Source organism: Petaurus breviceps, unplaced genomic scaffold (genome assembly GCF_028583685.1).
Source record: "Petaurus breviceps papuanus isolate PSGF00001 unplaced genomic scaffold, PetGlider_PUasm1.0 188, whole genome shotgun sequence".
NCBI lineage: Eukaryota > Metazoa > Chordata > Mammalia > Diprotodontia > Petauridae > Petaurus > Petaurus breviceps.
In genome coordinates this window covers 37,870,156-37,883,885 of record NW_027185804.1, presented here as the reverse complement: position 1 = coordinate 37,883,885, position 13,730 = coordinate 37,870,156, and the positions used below count along the sequence as shown (strand labels likewise).

General features: G+C 41.2%; 1 protein-coding gene across 1 annotated transcript in view; it reads left to right on the top strand.

Annotated features, from left to right (window-relative positions):
• The window catches only part of AGBL2 (AGBL carboxypeptidase 2), a 67,844-nt gene that overhangs the window by 7,351 nt on the left and 46,763 nt on the right, over positions 1 to 13,730 (top strand). The window contains exons 3-4 of the mRNA XM_069091640.1: positions 7,914 to 8,048; positions 10,278 to 10,376. Of these exons, the coding sequence (XP_068947741.1) occupies positions 7,914 to 8,048; positions 10,278 to 10,376 (234 nt within the window). The remainder of the gene's footprint in view (positions 1 to 7,913; positions 8,049 to 10,277; positions 10,377 to 13,730) is intronic.

The following is a 13,730-nucleotide window of genomic DNA, read 5'->3' as shown; positions in this document are numbered from 1 at the left end:
TGTATATTCTAAACAATCTCTCTGCTTGGCAAATTATAATAGCAATCACCATCATCATCATCATGGATAACACTTTCTGAGGTATTTTAAGGTCTGCAAAGCACTTTATAGTATCTCATTTAGTCCTCACAATAGGTCCTCCAACAATGTGTGCCCGCCTTGCCAAGAGCTCTCCAAAACGGACTCTATTTTCCACCAACTTTGCCATTTGATAGGTGTGAGATTAAGCCCCGGAGTTGTGATTTGCATTTTTGTTAGTGATTTAAAGCATTTTTTCATATTGTTGTTAATATTTTGCATTTCTTCTGAAAACTTTTAGCCACTTTATGTATTGGGGAGTGGCTCTTAACTGATGTATCTGTGTCACTTCTCTGTAGATGTTGCACATCAGATTTTTATCATACATCTTTCACACAAAATTTTTTTCAACTTGACTACTTCTCTTAGACTAATTATATTGATTTTATTCTTCCCAGAGCTCTTAAGTTTCATTTAATCATAATTATTGGGTTTGTCTTTTGTGATTTCCTCTTTTTCTGATTCATCATGGATCCCTTCACACTGTAGTTATAAAATGAGCTTCCATTCATTTTCCTGTGATTTTTTGAGGCAACCTTTTACATTTAGTTTGCATATCAGCTTGGAGCTTTTGTTATGGATGGTATAAGATCCTCTTGGGAATCTATTTTCTCTCAAAAATTTTTTATTTTATTATATATTTTTATTATAAAGAAGGCCTTTCCACATACCCATAGACCTATCCATATCATACCCATATTTCTCTAAGAAACCACAGAGGCCACTGAATCCACCTTCTCCTTTTAATAAATGAGGACCCAAGACCCTCAGAGGTTGTAAGTGGAAGAGGCTGGGTTCTTACCTGTACTTGGGATTCCAAATTCAGCTCTCAATCACAGACCCTAGTCTTCACTCTGGGTAAACACTTCTCTCCATGTACCTTGTTTCCTTATATGTACAAGGAGGGTATGGGGTGAGATGACCTCTGATGCTCTAATTAACTGCAACATTTTATGAACCAGATTTGCATATTGTATCTTGTTTTGTCTGGATATAGTGGGTCCAGCCATGAATTTCGCCTTTAACACATTTGAATAACTATGTAAATAAACTGACACTGCATTTAAGGATGCCCTCAAAAAGTTTAAAATGTTTTTCTGTAAGTCTTATACTCTTAAAAATCTTTCTGGGCAAATAAAATTAAGTCCAAGCCGGCTCTCCATTGCTTTATTCATCGGTGTGAAAAGACTTTTTCTCCATCTGTGTCCTTCTGAGCTTGGGATAAGTTGACCTGAGCTATCTGCCTTGCCCTTCTGGCTTTTGTACTTAACCCTCAGCCCCAAGTTGAGTGGTTTTGTTTGAAAAGAGTAAAATCTGGGAAGGGGCCTCCTAGAGCTTTTTTCTTTTTTAATAGGTGGCTTCATATTTGGTGGCATCTAACAGACCATGCAGATGGGAAAGAAATTTGGCTCTGTCCGTGAGGGGGCCAGAGAGAAAAAGGGAAGGAGAAGCAAGCAGGGGACAGGAAGGAGGACAAGGAAGAGGAAAAGGAGGAAGAAGGGCTGGGGAAAGAAGAGAGAGGGAGGGATTGGGAAAGTTTGGGGGAGAAGGGAGAGGTGGGGAGATGGAGAGATTTCCTGTGAGTCATTTTCTACCTGTGGAAAGACATAACTACCAGCCAATTTGGCATGTCTGTTGATTTATTCCGCAGTCAATTAAAGGTCTTTAGTGATGTGCTGATGGGCTCAGGACTTTACCCTTTCCCACTCAACTTTCATCAGGTACTTACTATAAGGAAAAACATTTTATTTCGTGCCATCCAAATAGAGAACAGGCAGAACATTCAAAGGTTCTGAATGATCATTTTTAACTTCAGCAAATATTTTTAAATGTCTCCCGTGTGTGAAGCATTATGTTAGAATAAATATTGAGTGAAACACAATCTCTGCCCTCATGGAATTTAGTGCAGCAGGTAGAAGGAAAGGGGGAACAGGAAGAAGCATTGACATCATGCCTCCTGTGCGCCAGGCCCTGTGCTAAGCCCTTTACAGATATCTCCTTTGATCCTCACAGTAACTCTGGGAGGCAGGTGCTTTTATTACCCCTGTCTGCATCTTACAATTGAGGCAGACAGAGGTTACGTGACTTGGCCTGGGTCCCCTTGCTAGTAAGTGTCAGAGAACTAGATCTGAACTCAGGTCTTCCTGGCCTCAGGCCCAGTGCTTTATCCATGGTCGTCCGACCCCCCCTCCCCCCCAAAGGAAATAACATCCAGGCAACTGTCCATGTGGGATGGTAGATGTGGAGCTAGAAAGGAACCTCAGAGACCTTCCAGCAGGCCAGGGCCCCAGAGCCAGGCTATCAGTCAGTCAGACTCCATCAGTTTTAAAAAGGCTAGAGTGAAGTCAGTTCAGACAGAAGTCTCTGACCCTCTCCCACAAGTTTGTCCTGAGCCCGAGGGAAAGTGGGTGCCAGGCTAGAGTGCTCCTGTGACTCCTAGAAGGCCCTCGGCCAGAGCCCTCGAGATGTTTCTTCTGGCTCTTTGTTTTCTGCCTTGAAGCTGTATCCAGGTCACCCTGGTTGCTGATGCAGACGCTGCCACCAGCTGGTCCAGGTAGGCTGCCAGAAGTCTGATAGGAAGTCCAAAAGCCTCTGGCCCCTCAGAGTTCACATGGCCACGCTACAGCCAGGATGAGTGTGGGGACGCCCAGGCGGTGGTTCCCACTTCCTCCTCCTCCCTTGCACTTCCTTCTTGGGTTAGGCTAGAGTGTTCTCTCCCACTTGTCATCTGTTCAAATTCCCTGTGTTCTAAAATCGCTCCTGATGTCCTACAGGTCCCTGAGCCGATATAAACAGACTTCTTGTTGAACCGAAAGAAATGTCCAGGCACACTTGTTCATACCTAGTGTAAGAAAGGCAAACACTGGGCCCTGCCCTCAACTGAGATGTGTTCTCATATGATAAACATGCCAAGATGTATCATCTCATCCCTTACTTTAGCTAAGGTGGGGGCAATGTGATTTATTTACTCAATGCCCTGCTACTCTGGGCAGCCAGGTGGCAGATAGAGAGGATAGAGCATGGGCCTGGAGTCAAGAGAACTCATCTCCCTGAGTTCAGATCTGGCCTCAGACACTTATTTCTTACTAGGTGTGTGTGACCCTGGGCAAGTCACTTCACCCTGTTTGCCTCAGTTTCCTCATCTATCAAATGAGCTGGAGAAGGAAATGGCAAACCCCTCCAGTATCTTTTCCAAGAAAACCCCCAGTAGGGTCACTGAAAAGACTGAACAGCTGTCACTCTTACATATAGATAAGTACAGAGATGTCCTGTGATTGGCCTAAGATCACAAAGGCAGTAAATGAATCAGGATTCTCTGATTGCAGAGCCAGTATTCTCTCTGCTCTGCCACATTGCCTCTCTAATGATAGATACATTGCAGATACATAAGAGACCAAACCAAATTTGTTGTTCAGTTGTGTCTGACTCTGTGACCCCATTTCTTGGCAAAGATACTGGAGTGCTTTGCCATTTCCTTCTCCAGCTCATTTGATAGATGATGTAACTGAGGCAAACTGGGTTAAGTGACTTGCTCAGGATCACAAGCTAGCTGCCCAAACCAAATATTATTCAGCAAATAATAATAGCAAATATTATTTCTACATTGAATGCCAATCGCTCCCTGTTACCTCCAGGGTCAAATATCAAATCCTCTGTTAGGCTTTTAAAGACCTTCATTAGCTGGCTGCTGCCACCTTTCCAGCCTTCTTACACCTTACACCTGTCCACACACTCTGGTCCAGAAACACAGGCCTCTTTGCTCTTCCTCACCCAAGTCACTGATGCCTGTGGATGGTCACTGACTGGCTGTGCCCACCTCTGCAATGCCCTTCCTGCTCCTCCCACCTCCTGGCTTCCTTCAAGTCCCAGCATCTGCCAGAAGCTGTTGCCAGTCCTCAGTCTCAGTGCTTCCTTCTGAGATGACCCCCACGTTAGCCAGTCCGCATCTTGTCACACATAGTTGTTTGCACATTGTCTTTTGGGCTCCTAGAGAGCTGACACTGCCTTTTGTATCCCCAACACTTACACGGCACCTGGCTCTCAGTAGGCACTTAATAAGTGCACATTGACTCAATTATTCTGGGTGGGAAAGAATGGTTGCCATTGGCTGAGGGATTCAAGTAAGTTTTCCTGGAGGAGATGGCAAATGAGAAAAAATTGAATCAAATAAAGATTTCCCCATACATAGTAGGATAGGAAGAGGATTATATGTGAAATAACAACTATAAATCTCTGTTAGCTAGCTATCTACATACACACACATGTGTGTATATATGTGTTTGTGTGTTGTGTCTATATCCATTAATCTGTGGAATTACATGTTGTCTTCCAAGCTGTCCTCCTGTCTGTAATTTCTCTGGCCTCTTTGTGTCTTATGTGCATTAAAAATACATAAATTCTTCTTTTTCCTTTTACTTTGGGGGCGGGGGGCATCCCTATGCTAATTGTCCATCTTTCTCACCTTTCTTCCTATTGAAAAAAAAAAAGAAAAACAAAAGCCCTGGTAACAAATATGTATAGTAAAAAACAAATTCTAACATTGTATCTGAAAATGTATGAAATATAGGAAAATTCTGCATCTTAAGACCATCTCTGCGTCAAGACATAAGTAGTATGCTTCATCATCAGCACTCTGGAGTTGTAGTTAGCTATTTATTAGTCAGAATTCTTAAGGTTTTCGAAGTTGGTTTTCTTTACAATATTGTTGTTATTGTATAAATTGTTCTCGGTCTCTGACTTCACTCTGAGGTCTTTCTAGATCTTTCTGAAATGGTTTTTTCTTTATTTCTTACAGTACAATAATATTCCATTACATTCATATCCATAATTTATTTACCCATTCTTCATTTTTTTGTTTCTTTGCTACTATAAAAAAAAAACTACCATATTTTTATACATCTGGATCCTTTTCTCTTTTCCTTGGTCTTTTTGAGGTAGAAGCCTACTAATGGTATCCCTGGGTCAAAGAATATATACACTTTAGTGATTTTGCTAATTCCAAATTGCTTTCCAGAATGACAGTTCCAGTTCACAGCTTCACTGATTTCTTGAAGCAACCTCCCTCCTCAATAACTGTCATTTTCCTTTTTTGTCATCTTTGTCAATTGGATAGTTGTGAAGCTGAAAGTCAGAATTATTTCAGTTTACATTTTGTTGATTATTAATGATGTGAAGCATTTTTTCATATGGTTGTTAACAATTTGGATTTCTTTCTTTGAATGTATATCTGTTATATACATATGTATATTTATATATGTGTGTGGGTGTCTGTGTGTGTACAGAGACACATACATATGATAAATATATGTAGATATACACACATATATATTTCTCCAATTAATGTTTTTCTTCACATTTTACCTGCATTGATTTTTTTTGTGCAAAAAAATGTTTAATTTTAGATAATTAGAATTGTCCGTTTTGGGGTGGCTAGGTGGCGCAGTGAGTAGAGTGCTGGCCCTGGAATCAGGAGGACCTGAGTTCGGATCTGGCCTCAGACACTTAACACACACAAACAAAAAACCTAGCTATGTGACCTTGGTCAAGTTACTTAAAACCCAATTGCCCTCCAAAAAGCAAAAAAAAAAAAGAATTGTTCATTTTGTCTTCTGTGATTTTGTCTATCCTCTGTTTAGTAATGAACCTATCCATAGTTATAAAAGTAATTTTCTTCTTTGCTTCTCTATTATGTTAGTGATGTAACCTTTTATGTTTAAGTCATGCATCAGTTTGGAGCTTGTTCTGGTATATGGTGTGAGATGCTGGTCAGTACTTAATTTCTGCCAGACTGCTTTTCAGTTTTCTCAGACATTTTTGTCAAATGGTGTGGATCCTTATTTCAGGAGTTGGGGGAGGGGGAGGTATCTTTGGACTTCCTGAACTCTATACTACTATGTTTATTTGCTTCTGTATGTTGTATACCTAATTTGTTCTATTGATCATCAGTGTGGTTTTAAAAGGCAGAGGTGGTAAGGAAATTTCATGTATATAGAACATAACAAGCAAAGACATAGAGATGAGACGGCATAGGACCTGGATGGGGAGGATAAGGGAGTAGTCCAGTTTGGCTGGAGCATAGCACACACGCACAGAAAGGTAGGGGGGCATCATATTCTGGGAAGTCTTGAATATGAGGCTAAGAAATTTGATCTTCATTTGATAAGTTATAGGGAACTGTTCAACTGAGCAGAATAGTGACATGCTCAGATCCTTGGGGAAGATAAGGCTAGATGTCTGAAAGACACATCGAAGGACTAAAACAGCAGGGGCAGCAAGGGAAGCTAGGTGGTTATTTCTGTAGTCTAGATGAAGACCTGAATGAGGGGGGTAATACAGGGAGAGAGAAGAACAGGATAAACTGTCAGGGTCTAAACTTCAGAATTGAGAGCTAATTGGATGGAGAAGGCAAGGGGGAAAAATCAAGGCAAACACTTAAGTTCTGAATATAGGTGATGGGGGAATAATGGTGCCATTAACAAAGATAGTAAAGTCAGAGGGAGGAGAACAGGTCTTTGGGAGGAATTGTGTTTCATTTGGGGCATGCTTAATTTTTAGTATCAATAGGACATTACCATAAGTTTGAGATGTTGATCTGAAACACAGGAAAATGACTATAGAGCTGTAGTTATTGATTTAGCATTCATATGTGTAGAGATAATAGTTGAAACCACAGAAGCGAATGTGATCACCAGGGATAAGGAAGACCAAAGATAAAACTTTGGGTAATGTCTATATTAAAGGGCCATGAAGAGGAAAAGAAGCCACAAAAGTCACTGAAGGAGCTGTTAGAGGTAGGAGGAGCAGCAGAAAGGTGGGGTATCACAATGGAGAGAGCTCAAGGGAGGTGAGGACTCAGAGCAGGCCTTTAGGTTGGGCTCCAAGGAAAGTCCACTGGGAGATTCAGATGGAAGAATTCTCTATGTAACTGGATACTCTTTTCTACAGCTTGGAAGAAGGTCAGAGCTATAGATAGAGATGTTTGAATTATCTGTATATAACTGCCCTCTGAGGGGGCAGTTTCCGTAGAATGATGGGGCCCGAAGCCAGAGAGTTAAGGGGTTTGGGGAATGAGTGGATATTGAGGAATTGGTGGCATCACATTCGGCAGTGAAAAGGAAAGATGGGAATGGTATCTTGATAGGGGGGTAGAGTGTGGGGGGAAAGGGTTTATTTTAGGGTTGGGAAATCCATTTATACACAGATGGAGAGGAGTCAACATGGAAAGACTGAAGAAACAGGAGAGAGGAATTAACAACTAGATCAAAGCCCTGGAGGAAGTGAGTTTAAAGGAGAAGCACTGGTTGAAGAATTAAGCCTGGCAAGGAATGGAAAGACCACACCGAGAAGCTCAGAAGCGGGAAGAAGGGAAGGGAGCCAGCACCAATAGCATGGCCTCTGTTTCCTCAGTGAAGGGGAGGCTGGGTTCCAAGCTGGGAATATGGGACATTTGGAGGTGTGGAGGGCAGGAGAACAGGAGCCATTTGTCATGTAGATTGTAGAGGAAAATCAGCTTTGGGAGAGAAGTTAGCCAAGTTTGGTCTCTGTGATCACTAAGTTCCTGTAGTTCTGTTCTGCAGGATGACAGAGTGGGCCCCATTTGCTTCTGTGACCACTCCCCATAGGGCCATCATCAAGAATCAGTGGAGGTTGAGCTTTAGATGTTTAGCCCCCTATTCTTCTACCAGATCATTCCATGAAGAGTGCGAAGCCAATTTGGAATGTTGGCAAGGCTTTAATTCTACTGGTGACAATAGGAGGGCTATTTCCATCATACTAAGCTTAAGTTTGTCATGTGATGAGTGTTTCAGCCCCCTTAATTAAACGTTTGCTTTTAGCTCAGGGTGATGGTTTACCAAATGCTACTAAACATCAGGATACCTGGGAGAGGCCTCCTCAATACCTGTTCAAGGGGAATTTCCGGAAAAGAAGTGATTTAAATCAGGATACATTGCAAGAGGAGAAGCTAATATGTAAGTAGTAAAGAGTGAGTGAGCCAAAGCCTCTCTCATCAGGCAGAGACCCTCTGAAGCTAAGGACCAATTGCTCTGCCATTCCAGCAGGGGCCCTTGTTCCTTAGTATTGGGTTGCCATTGCCAAGAATTTGGGGGGTGAAGTTTTTGAGAGGGCTATTTATCTTTGTATCTCTCGCTGACTTCTTGAACACTATGCCAGTATAACACTGATATTATAAATTACGAAGCAAAACAAATTCCCATATTGGTCATATTCAAAAATATGTTTCTCATTCTGCATATTAATACATCTCTGCGTAAGTCAGGGTTGTTTTTCTTTATAATGTTATTATTATTGTATAAATTCTTCTCTTCAGGCTACATCAATTCATCAGGTCTTTCTGTTTTCTCTGAAACCATCCATTTCCTCATTTCTTATAGTAAGATAATATCCTAATTACATTCAGATACTATAATTTGTTCAGCCATTCTCCAAGGATGCACAATCCATTAGTTTCTGGTTCTTTGGTACTACAAAAAGCACAACTGTAAGTGTCTTTTGTATGTACGGCTCCTTTTCCTCTTTCTTCCATCTCTTCAGGCCTAGTTGTGGCATTCCTAGCTCAAAGAACATGCACCATCAAGTATCTTTCTTTATTTGAGCATAGAGTTCTAACTTGCTTTCGAGAATGGCGATACTTGAAGCTCCAATCCTTTTTCACCTACAGCCTTTCGAACTCCATGAGCTGCCTTTGCCATTGACTGGCAGCTAGAAGGGCAGTGGATAGACTGCCGGGCCTGGAGTCGGGAAGACTCATCTTCCCGAGTTCAAATCTGGAAGGAAATGGCAAACCACTCCAGCATCTTTGCCCAGAAAATCCCAGATGTGCTCACAGAGAGTTGGCCATGATTGAAAGGACTGAACAACAACAGACCCCATGGACATCTCAGAGTCTGCACGTGAAAAACAGCACTCGTTCCCCAAAACCTTCCCTCCTCCATGTTTCCCTATTGCTGTCAAAGACCCCACTGTTCTCCCAGGTACCCAGCTTTACAACCCGGAGTCGTCCTCCACTCCACACGCAGAGGCTTTGCTTCCACTCTGACATCATTTCTCACAGTCACTCACACACCCACCATGCTGGTTCAGGCCCTCATCCTGCCTTAAGTGTGTCCCCACTGCAGTCCATCACACACACACACACACAAACACTCTGCTCATTAACTTCCTGTGGCTACCTCTAGGACCATATAGAAAGTACTTTTTGACATTCAAGGCCTCTCAGGGCCTGGTCCCTCCCAGCACTTCTGGCCTTCTTGTACTCTCTTCCCCTCCATTCACTCCGTGTTCTGCCTGCACTGGTCTAGGCTCTGCCCTGTGCTTAGTCCTCTTCTTCTCATTTCTGACTCAGGTTTTCACACTTTCTTCAAGACTTGGTTCAGATTCCACCTTCCACAGGACACCTTTCCCTATCCCCCAGCTTCTCGGACCTTCTGCCCTTCGATGACCTCCTGTCTCTTCTGTGTGTACCTTGTATCTCCTTAATTGCATGTTATCTTTCCCCATTAGAATGGGAGCTCCTTGGGGGCAGAAACTGGTTTTGTCTTCATTTATATCCCTACAGCCTAGAACAGTTCTTGGCACATGTTCACTTCTTTTTTCATTTGTGTCCAACTTTTCTTGACCCCTATGAGGGGTTTTCTTGGCAAAGATCCCGGAGTGGTTTGCCATTTCTTTCTCCAGCTCATTTTACAGATGAGGAAACTGAGGCAAACAGGGTGAAGTGACTTGCCCAGGGTCATCTAGCTAATAAGTGTATGAGGCAGGATTTGAACTCGGCTCTTCCTGACTCCAGGCCTGGTGCTCTATCCATAGTTGCCCTGATAATATGCTTGTTGATTAGCAGTTGATAAGGCCAGTGCTGGTCAACAGCCTGCAAATTCAACCAGGGACTTGGAAAAAACACTTCAGGCAGGTTTGGAGTCAGTAGCCATACCAGAGTAGTGAGCGAGAAGGAGAGACCCAAGTGAGAGAGCAGGAGAGGTGAAATAAGCACTTCATAATTCGGTAATAATTATCTTTGCTGTTCTTCTGCGCTGTTAGTCTGGCTAGTCACAGCTTCACTGTACGTGTGCTGCATTTGGTCCACAGAAGCCCTAGAGCTGCTGGCTTAAGAGTGTCTGTCAAATTAGATAACCTTTCCTTAACTCTTTAAAAATTACTCAATTTAATTGTCTCTGTGCCAGGGAACTCGTGTGCCTCCTCTACCACTGGGCTCGTGTCCCGCATGGAGACAACCAATACGTGGTTCTTCAAACCTGGACCATCTTCATTTCCCCAAGACAGTAAGTTGAAAAGTCTAGCTAGAAGAAAACCTGGACTTGAATTTATAATATTTAAATTCACTCAGCTAACTTACAGTGGCAAGAGAAAGGTGTGCATTAGTGTAAATAAGTTTTATTCAAAGTATAAATGAGGTTATTGCTATCCTTCCTTATTTTGATTTGAAAATCAGAATGGTTAGAAAAAAGGCCCAGTCTGATGTCTTCAAGTCATGACTGTGATGTAGATGGGCACTTTCCTCCCAGTGACCCCTGGTGGCAGGGGACACTGGTATCATCACCCCCATTTTACAGAAGAGGAAGCTAAAGCTGAAGGAAGTTGCCACAGGGCAAATGAGAGCAGAGGTGGCATCTCACCCCAGGGTGCCTGACACAGGGGGAATAGGAAGAAAAAGTGGGGAGGAGTTGAGGCCACCAAAGGATAAAGCACATTGATGAAGGCTCACTTTAGGACCATAGGATCCTAGAGTCCCAAAAGAAGAAACTGAGGCCCAGGGAGCTTAAGTAATCTGCCCACGGCCAAATAGTTTTAGTAGAGCTCCTAGGAGAGATTTGAACCTAGGATCTCAGACTCCAGAATCCTTCTTCCTTCCACTGTATAGTACCTTATTTATCTTTCATCCCTGCTTAGGCAAGAGAGGAAGTATATGATAGGATGTGGCCTGTGTGACCTGACAAGTGGGTAGATATATTTTTAATATAGATTATTTTTAAATTAATGAGTTCTCTTTTTTCTTTAAATTGATTTATTGAGTTTTAGTTTTCAGCATTCACTTCCAAAGGTTTTGAGTTTAAAATTTTCTCTGTCTCCCTCCCCAAGATGGCATGCAGTCTGTTACAGGCTCTACATATACATTCTTATTAAACATAGTTTCACATTTAGTCATGTTGTAAAGAAGAATTAGAATGAATGGGAGAAACCACGAGAAAGAAAAAAACAGAACAAAAATAGAGAGCAAATAGTATGTTTCCATCTTTGTTCAGACTTCTATTTCTTTCTCTGGATGTGGATGGCATTTTCTGTCATGAGTCTTTTGGAATTGTCTTATGAGGATCCTTGCATTGCTGAGAAGGGCTAAGTCTATCAAAGTCATTGCACATTGCGGCTATTACTGTGTACAGTGTTCTCCTGGTTCTGTTCACTTCACTCAGTATCAGTTCATATAAGTCTTTCTAGATTTTTCTGAAGCCTACCTGCTCATCATTCCATTACATTCATATAGCACAACTTGTTCAGCCATTCCCCAATTGGTGGGCATCTCCTCAATTTCCAATTCTTGGCCACCACAAAAAGAGCTGCTATAAACATTTTTGTACATGTGAGGCCTTTTCCCATTTTTATAATCTCTCTGGGATACAGCCCTAGAAGTGGTATTGCTGGGTCAAAGGGTATACACACTTTTATAGCCCTTTGGGCATTGTTCCAAATTGCTCTCCAGAATGGTTGGACCAGTTCACCACTCTACCAACAATGTATCAATGTTTCAATTTTCTCACATCTTCTCTAGCATTTATCATTTTCTTGTTTTGTCATGTTAGCCAATCTGATTGGTATGACGTGGTACCTAAGAGTTGTTTTGATTTGCATTTCTCTAGTCAGTAGAGATTTAGAGCATTTTTTTCATATGATTATAGATAGCTTAAATTTCTTTTGAAAACTGCCTGTTCATATCCTTTCACCATTTATCAATTGGGGAATGACTTGCATTCCTATAAATTGGACTCAGTTCTCAGAAATGAAGCCTTTATCAGAGACACTGGTTGCGAAAATTCTTTCCCAATTTTCTGCTTCCCTCCTAATCTTGATTGCATTGGCTTTATGAAAAACCTTTTCAATTTAATGTAATCAAAATTATCCATTTTGCATTTCATAATGTTCTCTCTTGTTTGGTCATAAATTCTTTCCTTCGCGATAAATCTGACAAGTAAACTATTCCTTGCTCTCCCAGTTTGCTTATAGTATCATCCTTTATACCTAAATCATATACCCATTTTGACTTTATTTTGGTATACGTTGTAAGGTGTTAGTCTATGCCCAGTTTCTGCTATTATTTTCCTATTTTCCCAGTGTTTTTTTGTCAAATAGTGAGTTATCCCAGAAACTGGGGTCTTTGAGTTTATCAAATAATAGATTACTATAGTCATTGAGTGCTGTGTCTTGTGTACCTAATTTATTCCACTGACCCCACGACTCTATTTCTTAGCTAGTACCAAAGATTGCTGCTTTATAATACAATTTAAGATCTGGTATGGCCAGGCCACCTTCCCTAGCATTTTGTTTCATTAATTCCCTTGATATTCTGGACCTTTTGTTCTTCTAGGTGAATTTTGTTATTTTTTCTAGTTCTGTAAAGTAATTTTTGGTAGTTTGTTTGGTATGGCACTGAATAAGTAAATTAATTTAGGTAGAATTATCATTTTTATTATATTAGTTCAGCCTACCTATGAACAACCAATGTTTTTCCAGTTATTTAGATCTGACTTTATTTGTGTGAAAAGCGTTTTGTAATTATGTTCACATAGTTCCTGAGTTTGTTTTGGCAGGTAGACAATGAGTTCTCTTTTTAAAGAAATAATTCAGCTGCTTTTTTACTTATGTATGTCCCTCAATGGAAAAAAAAATCCCCACTCTTATTTTTGATGCTTATAAATGAATTGTAACTCATCGTTTTGTTTTTAAAATGATTGTAGCTGAGGAATTATATCTGTTGCAAGAATTTTTAGGCTCCTTGCTAACCACTGCATGAGAAAGCCTGCGTAGATTACGGATAGACAGAAAGATACACTACAATTCACTTAACCACTCAAGAGTGTGACACACCCCATCAGTAAGTAATGGACATGTGTGACTCACAGTTCCATAGATGACATATGTAGTCTCTCCCCCAGCTACAGGACCCAGAGTGTGGGTAAGATCTGGTAGAATGTATAGACAGGAAAAGAAAAAGGATGCTTACAGCCTTTAGCATTCACTTACACCAGACCAAAGACAATCCTGTCTTTTTGTTAAGCGTCTACTATGTGCCATATTAGATAGAATAAAGAGAGGTAGGTGAGTTCCTGGGAGCTGTTCAGAGTTCTGTGAATTTTCTTTTGTCCCAGTAAAGTGACAGCAGAAAGGGAGGTACATGCAGGATACATGTGGGACATTTGCATAACGTCAGACATAGAACATTTATGTTCTCCTAAAAATCTACTTTTGACATAGCTCTGAATATTAAAGGAAAAGTGGAATAAGTCAGGAAGACCTGAATCCAAAACCAGCCTCAGAGCCCCTACCTCCCTGTGAGGATTAAATGAGATGGTATTTGTAAAAGTTCTTAGTGTAATGCACGGCACTGTATGAATGTTTACTCC